A 15,084-nucleotide genomic window follows, 5' to 3' on the forward strand; every position below is an offset into this window, starting at 1 on the left:
TCTGTCTATCTGTCTATCTGTCTATCTGTCTATCTGTCTATCTGTCTGTCTGTCTGTCTGTCTGTCTGTCTATCTATCTATCTATCTGTCTATCTGTCTATCTATCTATCTATCTATCTGTCTATCTATCTATCTATCTATCTATCTATCTGTCTATCTATCTATCATTTGTTTTGTTTTTGGTTTTTTTGAGAGATTTTTAGGACTGAAGGTATGTATTATTGTGCTAGGCTACAGCTTTTTTATAATTTATTTAATTTAATTTTATGTGTGAAGGTGTCAGATCCCTTAGAACTGGAGTATAGACAGTTGTGAGTTGCCATGTGGGTTCTAGGAATTGAACCCGCATCCTTTGGAAGAACAGACAGTGCTCTTAACCACTGAGCCATCTCTCCAGCCCCAAGCTGCAGCTTCTTAAAAGTCTGTGCAGTGTGGAATACTGACAATGAGTAGAATACTGACAATGGAGATCTGTACATTTATCTTACACTGGGAATTGGATTTTTTAAAATTTTATTTTTATTTTATGTGCATTGGTGTTTTGCCTGCATGTGCCTATGTGAGGGTGTAGATCCCTTAGAAGTGGAGTTAAAAACAGTTGTGAGTTATGGGTGCTGAGAATTAAACCTGGGTCCTCTGGAAGAGTAGCCAGTACTCTTAAGCAATGAGCCACCTTTCCAGCCCCTTTGAATTGGCTTTTTAAATTGTTTTTATTAGCATATCATACATAGGCTTTACAGACATGTGCCGTTATGCTTGGCAACTTACTTTGTTTGTTTTTATTTTTTTTGAGACTGGGTTTCTTCAAGTAGCCTTGGCTGTCGTAGAACTAGCTCTGTAGACTAGGCTGGACTCAAATTCAGAGATCTGCCTGACTGCCTCCTGAGTTCTTGGATTAAAGGCGTATACAGCCACAGCCTGGCTCAAAGTTAACTTTTTAAAAAAAATTATTTGTGACTAGAGAGAATACTTTATGGTTAAGAGCACTTAGTGTGCTCACGGAGGACTTGAATTTGTTTCTGATAACTCCTTAGGTGTCTCAGGGCACTGTGAACATGCGGTGCACAGTTATGCACGGAGGCAGAACAGCCATAAAACAAACACATATAAATATACAAAATAGAAAATTATGTCAATATATAAAACATATACATTTATATAAAAATATATGCGTGTGTGTGTATATATATATATAATTTATTTATTCATTCCCGAGAAAGGGTTTCTCTGTGTAGCCTTGGCTGTCATTGACTCTTCTTTTTTAGACCAGACTGGCCTCGAACTCATAAAGATTTATCTGCTTCTGCCTCTCTGAGTGCTGGGATTACAGGTGTGATCCACTATGCCTGGCCAAAAATAATTTTTTAAAATTAAAAGGTTTTAGGACTGGAGAGATGGCTCAGAGGTTAACAACACTGGCTGTTCTTCCAAAAGGTCCTGAGTTCAATTCCCAGCAATCATGTGGTGGCCCATAACCATCTATAGTGAGATCTGATGCCCGCTTCTGTTCTGGAGCACAGGCAGAATGCTGTAGAAATAATAAATAAAGAACTTTAAAAAGAAAAAAATTAAAAGGTTTTATTCTGTTTATTTATCATTTGTGTGTGTGCCTGTGTGTGAATGCAGTCATGTGCAACAAGGCTGACAGGCTTTAGTGATTATTCACACATTTGAGATTCAGCTTCTGCAGTATTAGAATGATTGTTAGGTCAATCCTTGTATAGTGGAAATGCATATTCCAGAACTTGTTTCTAGAAATGATACATTAAAGTATTCATTTGCAGCAGAGTGGAGTCATTCTGGGGAAATCAGAAGTCTGTTGACAATAGGCTGTTTTGTGAGGCTGCATGTGTTAAACAAACAACAGAGACTGGAATGAATAAATGCTAATTTTCACGTGAGAGCTAATTTTAGTTCCTAGGCCTCCCTGTGATCTTGGAAATGAGAATAAAAAACATCTTGCCTGTGCTCAGGATTTGCAGTGTCCCAGGGTGCTAATGTGACCTAGATATTTAAGTAATGAAGCTGGGTGACTAGACTTTGCCCTACAAAGAGTTTCCAACACTTAGACTGACGTCTGCCTTTCCCTAGAGCTACAAATGGACACTCAGCCCTGTTAGCAGAGTCTGAGTCAGTTCTCCTGGGTCTTCGTTTACCCGCTCTACTGCTCTTTCCTCTGCTTCATGTGCAGTGGTTTGGGTGACAGGTTACAGTTTCTTATGAATAAATCACGTGCTGTAGTTGATAAGAATGTGTATGTTTGAGGGGTTGCTGTTTGAGACAGTCTTCCTCTGTACCTCTGGCTGCTTGGCATTCACTGTGTAGACCTGAATGGCCTTGAACTTGCAAAGATCTTTCTGTCTCTGCCTTTTAATTGTTGAGATTGCAGGTATATGCTTCTATGCCTGACAATAGATTTTAGTTTTGTGCAACTAGGGTCAAACCTAGGGTTCTTGTGCACACTAGGTAAACACTGTACCGCGAGCTAAACCCTGTATTTGCAACAGCTAGGGGAGGTCCGAGAAAGACAGGGAGGAGCTTTTTAATAATTTTAATTTTTTCAAATTACATCATTTCCCTCTTTCCCTTTCCTCCTCCTCTTTCCTCTCCCATGCACGTCTTACTCTCTCAACTTTATGGCTTCCTTTTCTTTAATTGCTGTTGCTGGTGATGGTGGGTGTGAGTGAGTAGGTGTGTTATTTTTGACACAGGATTTTAGGAAACTTAGGCTGGCCTTGAACTTAATGTGTGACCAAGGATAGCTGTGGATTTCCGATCCTCTTGCCCCCCCCCCCCCCCCCCAAGTGCTGAGCTTACAGGGCTATACCATAGTGCCCAGTTTAATGTGATCCTGGGAGTCTAACCCAGGGCTTTGTACCTACACTTACCTCCACTTGCTTTCTTTGAGATAGACCAGGGTCTCCCTATGTAGATTTGGTTGGCCTGTACCTCACTGTGGACCAGGCTGGTATTAAACTCAAGAGATGTGCCTGCCTTCCCCCCCCCCCCCAAGTTTTTGGGATTAAATGTGTGCAACACTATACCTGGCAGAAAGCGGAAAATTTAAAATACACCTCTAGACCACTTAATGGGAAAAATTACAGAAATGCATCATTCCTAGATAATATAATGGCAATGTGCCATGTGTAAAAGAAAAAAAGTTGGGGATTGGGAAGATGGCTCAGTCAATAAATTGCTACACTTACATGATGACCTCAGTTTGTTTCCTTAGTACCCTTGTAATGCCTGGTGCCATGGTTATCCTGTAGTACCAGTGCTCGAGAGACAGAGAAGAGGATTCCTGGGGCTTGACCTCTAGGTTCAGGCCCAATCTGGAGAGTGCTGTATCAGAACATGGTCCCCGAGTGGCTGCTCAGCCATAAATGATGTGTTACTGTCCACAGGTATAAGGACATTGTCTCATTTGATTAGTTCACAATTCTTTCCCTCAACTGTTATTTTGAAAGCTATTCTTGGTAAATTCCCTGGATTTGCAACCCTGGATTTTCACAGCTCAGCTGCAGACTAACATTGAGAAGTTGTAAGGCAGTAATTAAATTACTGTGTATGCTCTTGAGAAAATACTTTCAAACTTTGTTTTAGAAGGTGTTTTTAGGTTATTGGGTTTCTTTAATTTCTAAAATTTTACATTTGAAAATTTAGGACTTTGGGCTGGAGAGATGGCTCAGAGATAAGGTCCTGAGTTCATTTCCCAGCACCCACATGGTGGCTCATAGCTATCTATAATGAGATCTGGTGCCTCTACTGAGTCACACATGTAGGCAGAACACTGTATACATAATAAATAAATAAAATATTTAAAAAACATAATTTAGAACTTTACGTATAGTATGATGAGATATTAGATCAGCCAGTGTATTGGATATTCCAGTATTGGATATGAATATATTTAGTGTCTTACTTGAATGAGGATTTCTTTGATGTGTAAGATTGACTTTTTTATTTCTGTCATTGAAGAAGATGGAGTTAGTCCACTCTTTCAATAAACTTGATTAGTTCTACAGGAGTAAAATGCAATATTTTGTTCAGTCTTTTTTTTTTTTTTGGAGACAGGGTTTCTTTTATGTACTCTAGCTGTACTCTGAAACTGTAGCCCTACCCTCAAACCTAGCAGCCCTGCTTCTGCCTCCCAAGTAGGGGAGTAAAGGTGTGTGCCATCACACCTGGCTATCACTGAACATTTTTATGTTACTTTTGCTGTTGTTGCTTTTTGTGTTTGTGGTTTTTTGTTTTTTTGTTGTTGTTGTTTGTTTTTTTTTTTTGAGACAGGGTTTCTCTGTGTACCCTTGGCTGTCTTGGACTTACTTCGTAGCTTAGGCTGGTCTCAAATTCAACAGAGATCCGCCTGCCTCTGCCTCCCGGGTATTGGGATTAAAGGTGTGCACCACCACCCCCTGGCCATTTTTCCCCCCATTTTTGAGTGTTTTTGAAGAATGTGTTAATGTCAGTGATGTTGATGATAGTAAAAAAGAAAAAAATAGTCAGCATTTATAAACTCAGTATGTGTCAAGAGCTGTGTTCTTTTCAGAGACTGTCACATGGCACTCCTACCCTTCACAGCTGAGAGAAGTGTCAGCGAGGCCAACGTCTTGTCCAGACAGGAAACAGATAGGAATTGGAACAGAAGCACACTTAACCCCTGTGGATGACTATACTGCTCTTCATAGGTTCTGAAGGTGTCAAGCATCCCTGTGTGTCTGCTGTTGAGCTACATACTGAGTGTAACGTCAGGAAATCCAGATGGTCATTGGGTCCTCGTACAGGTGCCTGATATGGTGAAGGAGCTAGTGCGGCATGGTGGTGGTACTGATCAGTTTGTCTTTCTTTTCTCTACTCCTCAGTCTTAACTTCAAAGACCCTGAAGCAGTCAGAGCTCTGACTTGTACTCTCCTGAGAGAGGACTTTGGACTTTCTATTGACATTCCTTTAGAGAGACTAATTCCCACAGTTCCCTTGAGACTTAACTATATTCACTGGGTAGAAGATCTGATCGGTCATCAGGATTCTGACAAAAGTACTCTCCGAAGAGGAATTGACATAGGTAGGTAGTACTTAACTTCTTTTTGCGACCAAGAGTAAGTTCCATAGGTTTTGCATTGTACATTCTTTATAAAGTCCTTCTAGTACTTACTGTGAAAGAAGCTTTTGTTTGCTGCATGTGGACATTTCTACGTTGGTTTCTCTTGAGAAGGGACGTCCATGTTAGGTAGGGAACAAGGGGGTAAGAGAAGTGTGAAAGGAGAAAGAGACCTTTGTTTACTTAGCTTTGGAGTTTCTACTGTAATATCTTTGTTGGGCATTGTTTACTCTGTCATTAAACAATTTTTAATTTAATTTATTAGTTTTTTTGTTTTTTTTTTGTTGTTTTTTTTTTTTTTTTTTTGAGTCAGTGCTTCTCTGTGTAGCCTTGGCTGCCCTGAAACTGTATAGCCTCTACACATCAGGCTAGTATAGATCTCACAGAGATTTTCTTGCCTCTGCCTCCTAAATGCTGGGATTAAAGGTATGCACCACTATGCCCAGTTCTAAAGCCCTTTCCCCCTTTTTTTCTTTTGTTTATTTTGCTTTTGAGACATCCTGGCTGTCCTGGAACTAGCCTCTGCCTGCTGAGTGCTGGGATTAAAGGTGTACGCTGCCTGGCTTTTTAGTAAACACTTAAAGCCTTGATTTGGCCTCTCAGAATTCCCGTTGTCTGTCCTTAATCCTTACCCGCTTTCTGGGTTCTCTAAGCCCCAGTTTATATGATTTTCTTTTGTTTTTCAAGAATGTCTTTTAGACCCCCAGGCCTTTCAATGTTATTTCCTGTGCTTCAAACTTCTCCCATCTTTATTTTGTTTGTTCCCATTAATACAATACTTGTTAACTCAAGACTGCTTTCTCTGATCTTGAAACCTAAGAAAGGTTACTTTCTTGGTTATAATACTTGGTTAATATTTTTATTTGCCACTAGACTGGAAACTGTAGTTACAGTAATCTTGCAAGGCCTGCCAAAGTTTTTGGATAAAAGCACTGTTCTTTTAACACTTGTAACACTGTGCTTCATGTGTGCTAAGCACAGAGACCTGATTTAAAGCTTTTTATGTTGATGATAGAAGACGGCGATGGGGCTTCGGAAGCTAAGATCTTGACTTGAAAAGTGTTACGGTATTTGTGATCCCAGCACTTGGGTTGTGGTAGTGGGAGGATAGCAGATTCCAAGCCAGTGCTTGCCTTGGCTACGAAGTGAGCTCATAGCTACAGAGGATGTGGAGAAAAGGCACTCTAGCCTATTTGGTGCTAATTGCATTTTAATTTTGCCCCAAACCGTCTAACATGGCACTTGGGGATATGTGAGGTTAATGGATTTTAGCTCTTCACGGGGGGGCAGTACTGCCGAAATCGTCTTTCTAATTAGGGTTCTATATAGATTCTTCCCCCAGACTCCTATCCGTTTGCTCTAATTCCATGACGAGGCTTTCCATTTTTATTTATTATTATAAAGATTGTTACCCACTTAAAATGTCATCTGGCTTTCTGAGGATATCAGAATGTCAGAATACAAGCTTCTTGGTCTTTGTGATTGAGGACCAATTTTAGGAGGATAGAGGAGAGGTCTTTTTACCTGAATTTTTCCCTTTTGAGGTGAAATTAACAGAAGTCCCCTCCCTTTTTTCCTTCAGAGGTGACTAATGACTCTAGTTGGAATGCCCATGCTTAAACAATTGTGACTCTTTCTTCCACCTCCCAAATTCCTAAGGAGGTGTTTGCCTGACAATAACTGGTTGGCAAAAAGGTTAAGTATTGCAGCATTTACTTTGGTCTCTGTTTCCTAGCCTGTTGAGAGTAGGTCATGAGGACATGATGGGATGAGAGGGCTTCCCTGAGCTAGAAGCACCTCCAGACCCTGTAATGCAATCAGTTTGTGGGAAAGCAGTCCTGGAGTGGCTGGTCCAGGCTGTAGCTATCAGGAGAAATCCTAGTTTTCTTTCCTTTGGATAAACTTACTAGGATCTAATTGGTTAAGATTTGTCAGTGGAGAGGAGGGAGGGAGGGTGAAATTGGGAGGGGATGGGAGAAGGAGCTACAGCTGGGATACAAAGTGAATAAACTATTTAATAAAAATTAAATAAAAATTAAAAAAGAAAAAAAAAAAGACCTGTCAGTGTTGTAAAGGCAGCATTTTTTGGGGGGGGGGGTTGGAGGGAGACCAGGCTACAGTTAGGGACCCTACACACAAATTTAGGATCAAATACTGGCTGTTGAAGCTGCTTTTTTGCATGAAGCGCTGTCTTCTCAATATGTACCTGTGCTAGGGTTAGTCAGTGACTGATATGACTGACATTTTCCACAACCACAGAGAACTGGATCATTTGACGCCATGAAAATCACACATGTAGACACACCATTCTTCTGCTTTTCAAGAATGAGCTATGTGTATGTTTTGTTTTTCTCTCCCCCCCCCCCCTTTTTTTTTTCTTTTTTGGAGACAGGGTCTCAAATTCAATCTTACTGCCTCTGCTTCCCAAGTCCTGGAATTACAGGTTTGTGCCACTGCATTGATTTGCTTGAAGATACTACTGTGGTGTTGTAACAAATAGCATTGCATTGAGGAAATTGAGTTTTGTGTTGGTATGTAAAGACTTCTATGAGCAAGTTGAATTTTGGCTACTTTAGGTTCATAAGTTGTGTTTTCCTGGTCCTCCAGTTATCCACACCTCATTTTACACACAGCATACAAGAGTAGGGCAGAAAGGTTTCTGTCCTCTCAGAAGTTTGTGCTGATGAGGAATAAGACTCACAGGTGAAATGAGGAATGAGCTCAGTAGCTACGGAATATCACCACTTGTGAGTTAAACTGTGCAGACCTGAAAATTCTTAGGAAGGAGGGGGCGGGGTTTGTTGTACTCACTCATATGTGGGATGTACTCTGGATTTTTATTTACTAGGTACTGGGGCATCCTGCATCTACCCCTTACTTGGAGCAACCTTAAATGGCTGGTATTTCCTGGCAACAGAAGTGGATGACATGTGCTTCAATTATGCTAAGAAAAACGTGGAACAGAATAACCTATCTGAGCTCATTAAAGGTTGGTTCCTCTGAATAAATAGCCCCTCAAGCTTTGTTCATTAAAATTTTTCTAATTTAACATGTATTATATTACCTTCTGTGAGTTTTTGTTTGAACAGAATCTCTCTGTGAAGCTTTGGCTGCCGTGGAACTCACTTTTCGGGCCAGGTTGACCTCATTCTCATAGAGATCTTCCTGCATCTGCCTCCTGAGTGCTGGGATTAAAGATGAGTGCCACCATGCCTGGCTTGTTATCTTTTGCTGAAATGTATAGACTTCAAGTTTTGAATAATCTTATATATTGTAATTGGTTTTGATTCCAGAATTAACTTAGAAGGAATATATTAAGTATAGTTGATCCTTTGATATTTCTATATTGTGATTTGTGAATTTGGCTTCTGTCTTGGTTACTGTTCTATTGCTCTGATAAGACAGTATGGCCAAGGAAGTATGGAAGAAAGAGTTTATTTGGGTGTGTAGTTTCAGAAAGTTAGAATCTATGACCATCATGGTGGGCAGCATGAAGCCATGCAGGCAGGCAGACATGGTGTTGGAACAGCATCTTGAGAAACAACCCCAGTGGTGTATTTTTTTTTTTTTTAACCTCAGAGCTCACCCACAAAGGCCCACCTCCTCCAGCAAGGCCACACCTCCTAATTCTTTTGAGGGGAGGGGCTTGTCTTATCCATTCATCCATCCATCCATCCATCCATCCATCCATCCATCCATCCATCCATCCATCTGTTATCTCTGTGTGGCCTTGGCTGTCCTAGACTGATTTCTAGACCAGGCTGGCCTTGAACTCACTGAGATCTGCTGCCTCTGCCTCCTGAGCACTGGGATCACAGGTGTGTGTTACTGTGTCTAGCCCCACCTTCTAATTTAGTAAGTTAAGTAGGTTTGTTTTTCAGTAGATCTTAAAAATTTGTTCTGTTGAGGCTGGAGAGATGGCTCAGGGGTTGAGAGTACTTAGTATTTCCAACACTAACATGGTGGTTCACAACTGTCTGTAATTCTTAATTCCTGGGGATCTGATGTCTCTGGCTTCTGAGGATAACCAGCATGCATACGGTGTACACATACATACAAACAAAGCAATCTTACACCTAAAATTAAAAACAAATATTAAGGTATGCATGCCATGTCCAGCTATTAAATCGTCATCGTCATTATTTTGTTATATGTTTCTTAAATGGTTTTGGCATATATTTTAATATACTTTATTTTCTAGAACTGTTCACAGCAAGATTGAATGTCCTCATGAATGCTGGGATTAAAGATGTTCAGAACTATGCTCTTCCAGATACGTTCTTTGAAAGTGTTTTCTTGCAGCTTGTGATTTTTCATTTTCTTGACAAAGTGTTTTCGGGGGGGGGGGGACACACAAAAAAACCCCCTCTCTCTCTCGCTTGCTATCTTTTTTTTTTTTTTTTTTAAGAGATAGGGTTTCTGAGTGTAGCTCTGGCTGTCCCGGACTTGCTTTGAAGACCAGGCTGGCCCCAAATTCACAAATATCTGCCTACCTCTGCTTCCCACAGCCTGGCTTCAAACATTTCTTTTTCTTTTTGAGGGTTTAATATACACATAAGTAGAATATATATGTATACACAGTTAGCGGGGTCAAGATGGGGAAGAGCATCTTGGGACAGGTAGGAGGCTGGGTTCACTCATTGCACTCTAGTGACTTAGCTGTGAGGCATTGACAAACCAGATAAAAAAGCTCACCAAATCTCTTCCTGGATTGAATTGGGTTGATGGTCAGTGCAAAGAAAACACCTGTAGTTAACTCTTTCTTGCTTGGGGAATTCTAAACTGGAGAATGGGAAGGTTGCTTACAATATCCATATCAGAACCCTGTAGAAGTGGTGGGTTAAAACCTAAGGATCGCATTCCCCATCCTCCCTAGACTCAGGGTCAGGTAACAGTCTATATCTAGGAACAGAGGAGAAAGTGGGCCTGTTTCTGCCTGCATCTCCATATCAGGCTCAGTAGTTCATGGTCCCAACATAGTCTCCAGAGCAGAAGTTGGGGCCGTCAAATACTGGCTTCTCTTTGGGGCCAGGAACGGATCTAGTGGTCTTCTCATTAAAATTTCTGACTCAAACCCATCCCAGGCCCATGGGAAGTGCATAAAGGAGGAAACACTGACACTTGGGACTTCAGCCTTAGGAATAGCAGAAAACTAGATTCTAGCCAGTCCAGCATAGAGACACAAACACTGAATTCTGGCCTTTCTTCGTTCCTTCCAGGTGGAGGTTGAATAGCTTCTTTACCTTCTTTCCCACTGCTTTTCTTTAGATCTAATCATCTCTCCCATACTTCATCTTCACCTTAGCTCCTCAGTGTGGGGAAAGAGGGGAGGGAAGGGGAGGAGGAGGAAGAATGTGCCAATTTCTAGTCACATAGAAATAGCTTCTACCTCCCCCCTATATTTAGGAAATTAAGTTTCCCCTCCCCTGACTCCAATCCCTTCATGAGGAGGAGGAACTAGGTGAGCTAGATAGACAGACATGCACACCCACACACGTTCATGCACACGCACATGTTCGAGCATGTGCACGTGCGCGCGCACACACACACACACACACACACACACACACACACACACACACGGGGTTACGGCCAAGTTAGTAAGTTGCCCTAGCCCCTCCCATTGAGGATAGGGAAAGGAGCGGTCTAATGAAGATCCAACCTTCCTCTCCTTCCTCCTCTACCTCCCCTTCTGCATTCTTTGGTGGGGGAGCCAGTTTGATTTCTTCCTCAGGGCTGTCAGATAATGTCATTGTACTTCTTGGCCTGGGGATTCCGGTTAGCTTGGTGTCCAGCTCATCCTCCTTAGAGATCTTCAGCACATGGGTTCTGTAGTCAACCACCATAGTGAGTAGGTCAGGATGGCAGGATATCTCAACGATGTGTTCAATGCAGGAGAGGTGGTGTTTGTTCAGCTTGTTGTGGCTCACCAGGGAGCTAAACAGGCACTTCCTGTAGTGATCTCTTCACCTGCTGGGGATGTCTTCCTTGCAGGCTTATTTGAGCTGTTCCAGATCTTCCAGGGTGATGATGTTGGTCAGGTCCTGAAGGAGAGTCTGGTATTCTGCCAAGATGCCTCCACAGCTCAGTGAGCTCAGAGGGCTCAGTGTATGGGCACTTCTGGGTCCCTGGTTCCGAAGTAGCGTCCGGAGCCTGCTCTGTGGCTCCTGCTGCTGCTGCCTCTTCTACTTGTGGAGCAGAGCAAACATTTCTTTTCAGTGCAGTTTTTATCTCCAGTCTATGTCATATATTGTATATTGGCCTGATACTTGGGATCTTCCTACATAAATCAACTGGCTGGGTTATGGGTAGACAAGGAAGCCTCTTTGGGCTGATCATGGGCAGCTTTTGTTTCCTCCCAAGTTTGGCAGCAGTGAAGGGTAGCGGTAGGCTGGCGGCAGCAGCAGATAATGTCCTCTAATGTCCCTTCGTCTGTTATAGGTAAAAACTTGTGCTCTTCAGCTGGTTCTGACAGGTCCTTAGTTCATCCTCACCAGCCTTTCAAGACTTGACAGCACCCTAAACTTGCAGACCAGGGTGTGCATGTGCTCTTCTAAAGGCTGACTTCTTAAAGCCTTTCCCCTCTCCAGTCTCAGCTCTCTGCCCTCTCTTAATATGTTTCTGCTTCTGTCCCTCATACGGGATAGCATCACTGAATGTGGAAGGGGTTCTGGGGGATGGGTAGGAGGGGGGAGAAGTTGTTTAAAAGGTTTCTGAACATTCAGTAACCAAAGATGAATTCAGATTAAGTGCATAATGAATCTGAAGTGTTTCTGGAAGCAGCATGTTGCATGATCGGACTTCACTGTATCCCTGGTTCTGAACCTAGAACATATGCTTTGTGCTGTGAAAGCCAGCACACCATGCTGACCAAAAAACACTACATGAAATACCTTGGTTCAGATTTGAGGCCATTGTGTTAGAAATTGATGTGTTTTGTTGTGGTGGTTTTTTGTTTTTATTTTTTGAGCACTTAAACAATGCTTTAGCTATGGGAAAGCTTTCCTATTGTCATTCTCCAGGATGTAACTATTAAATTAATATAATTTTAGATCATGTTGTAATAGAATATTTGAGACCATTTGGGAGCCATCAAGATGGGTCAGTGGGTAAATGCACTTTTTGCCACGCCTGATGACTTGAGTTGAATCCCCAGGACCCACATGGTAGAATAAGAGAACCCAAGTTGTCCTCTGACCTCCACATTCTTGAGCATGTGTGCCAATGTGTGCGCACACACATACACACACACACACACACGACTCACGTGTATATACACATACCTATCTATATGTTTGTTTAATTGGTGTTTGTGCCCTGGGGAGATGGGGAGAGCTTACTGCTCTGGTAGAGGATCCTGTTTTAGTTCCCAGCACCGAGATCAGGTGATTCACGACTGCCTGTAACTCCAGTTCCAGGTGATTGGATGCCCTCTCTTATGCAGGCTCCTCAATAGGTGATTTGCACGTGAACTTTTACAGGCACACTAAGGAAAAATATACGTCTTTCAGATTCTGGGTCAGGAGCTCATCCGTCGAGCTATCCAGGCCTTCTGGAGTAATATATCTCTGAGAGCAACAAAAGCTGGGCATGGTGGTGCATACTCTGATCTCAGCACTCAGAGGTAGGAGGTGGATTTTTTTGAGGTCAAGTCCAGTGTGGTCTATGGAGCCAGTTCTAGGCCAGCCAGAGCTACACAGTGAGGCCTCGGCAGCAGCAGTAGTAGTTGGAGCAGTAGTTGTGGTAGTTGCAGTAGTTGTAGTTTTGGTTGTATTAGTAGTTGTGGTAGTAGAAGAAGAATGAAAAAAGTAATAAACAAAGATTCCACTTGAACCACACATGGGTGTGCATGCCTTTAACCCCAGCAGTCGGGAGGCAGAGGCAGGCAGATCTCTGCGAGTTCGAGGCCATCCTGGTCTACAGAGAGAGTTCCAGGACAGCCAGGACTCTGTCTCAAAAAAACAAAACTTATGCTGTTTGAGTTGCTAACTTAAATACATTAAAAAATTGTTTAGATGAATTTTAGTGTGGGATCAGAACAGAATTTCCAAGGATTTCTGAGATGCTTTGCTGTTTTATGCTATTTATTTTTGTCAATCAGCACTCTTAGACTGATGGTTATAAAATGAAAATATCGATCACCTGAAAAACATGTTCTATGACTTGCAGTATCACATACTCAGCCAAGATTTAACTTTTATGTAAAAAAAATAAACACAGCATATCCATTTCTACTGCAAATTTTCTTTCACCTTTAATGAATGAAAAAACTATATGCCAAGTAATTGCTTCATGCTTCTTTATGATTTGTCAGTTAATGTTTGATTTGTGTACTTTTGAGTTGTTTATTTTAGACAGGGGGTTCTAGTATAGGCTGGCCTTGACCTCTGTAGACGAGAATGACCTTGAATTTGCTGATCTTGCCTCCACCTTCCAAATGCTGGGATTATAGGTGTCTGTCACTGCCTGTCTGTTGTTCAGGGAATTGATACTAGGGCTTTGTGTATGCTAAGCAGTCACTCTAGAAACTGAGCTACATTTCACTGCCACTTAAATTTTTTTTTTTTCTTTTTCTTTTTTTGAGACAGAGTCTCTTGGTATTCCAGGCTGGCCTTAAGCTCACTGTGCAGCTGAAGATGACCTGGAACTCTGGGGTTATCGATGTGGACTATCATGCCCACTTACATACCTGTTTTTTAGGCCTGTACACTCAGAGTCACATAAAGTCTCAGTCAGAGGGGGTCATGAGTGCTAAAATCTTAGGAAGTTTTGGTCTAGATCTCATGATTCTGGTGATAACACAGTGTATGTCCGATATAAACTGTCTCAAACAGCCTGCCTATGAGTGTGCCGTCAGAGCTGAAGCAGCTACTTAGAGCAGTGGTTTCCTTAATGGGATGGCTGGTGCTGGCTAAGCCCTTCTGCCCAAGGCAGCGGAGAGTCCAGTAGCTGGTACTTGAATTACATTATCTTTTTTGAATAGATTTTTTTTGTTTTTCTTTTTTTTAATATTTATTTATTCTATATGAGTGCTTTATCTGCATGCATACCTGCATACCAGAAGAGGGCATCAGATCTCAGTATAGATGGATAGGAGCTACCATTTGGTTGATGGGATTTGAACTCAGGACCTCTGGAAGAGCAGACATGGCTCTTATCTGCTGAGCCATCCCTCCAGCTCGAATTACATTATCTTATTTCCTGACCTCTTTGGTTGCTGGAAAATGAACACCAGGAGGAGTATTTATGATATGAATTTAAGGTCGGCCTGGTGGCATAAGTTATCTTAGCTCCTTGGGAAACTGAGGCCTGCAGATCTAAAGTTTAAGGCTCACCTGACTGGTTTGTATACTTACAGTAGAAAATATCATTGGGTTGAAAATTTTTTCATGAGTAGAACACTTGCCTTGTATTTGTGAGGTTCAGTCTGTAGTACTACAAACAAAAGCAGATAGGAATTTCAGGGGCTTATTAGCACTGATAATGATTTTGAACCATGGTTTAGCACTGTATCACACCTGCCCAGTACACTAATGAGAGTTCCCTTTCTGTCTCCTTCCTGCCTCAGCACTCTGAGTTGAGGCTCTAACTTGAGAATCAGGTTTGTTTATTTTTGTTGTTTTTGTTTAATTTAATGTGCATTGGTGTTTTGGCTGTGTGAGGATGTCAGATCCTCTGGAACAGTTGTGAGCTGCCATGTGGGGCTGGGAATTGAACCTGGGTCCTCTAGAAGAACAGCTAATGCTCTCAACCACAGAGCCATCTCTCTAGCCCCCGAGAATCAGTTTGTTAATAGCTAAAATTTGAAGTGTTGTTTTTGTGTTTTTTTTCATCAGTTCATTTGTGTGTTAGAAAGACTACAAAACCCCAGCAGTGTAGACACAGCAGTGTAGAGCAGTGGGTTCTCTCTCCCTCCACAGGGGTCTTAGTCCCCGGTGTGTGTTCCCAGCAGACGTTCACCCTGTTGTAGTCTGCCTCCGCAGTGT

At 41.9% G+C, this 15,084-nt stretch overlaps 1 protein-coding gene across 1 annotated transcript in view; it reads left to right on the forward strand.

Moving 5' to 3' along the window:
* Positions 1-15,084, forward strand: part of Mettl16 (methyltransferase 16, N6-methyladenosine) — a 54,117-nt gene that overhangs the window by 10,284 nt on the left and 28,749 nt on the right. The window contains exons 3-4 of the mRNA XM_055620401.1: positions 4,863-5,062; positions 7,947-8,087. Coding sequence (XP_055476376.1) covers positions 4,863-5,062; positions 7,947-8,087 — 341 coding nt within the window. The remainder of the gene's footprint in view (positions 1-4,862; positions 5,063-7,946; positions 8,088-15,084) is intronic.

Source organism: Psammomys obesus, unplaced genomic scaffold (assembly GCF_907164565.1).
Source record: "Psammomys obesus unplaced genomic scaffold, mPsaObe1.curated_primary_1811, whole genome shotgun sequence".
NCBI lineage: Eukaryota > Metazoa > Chordata > Mammalia > Rodentia > Muridae > Psammomys > Psammomys obesus.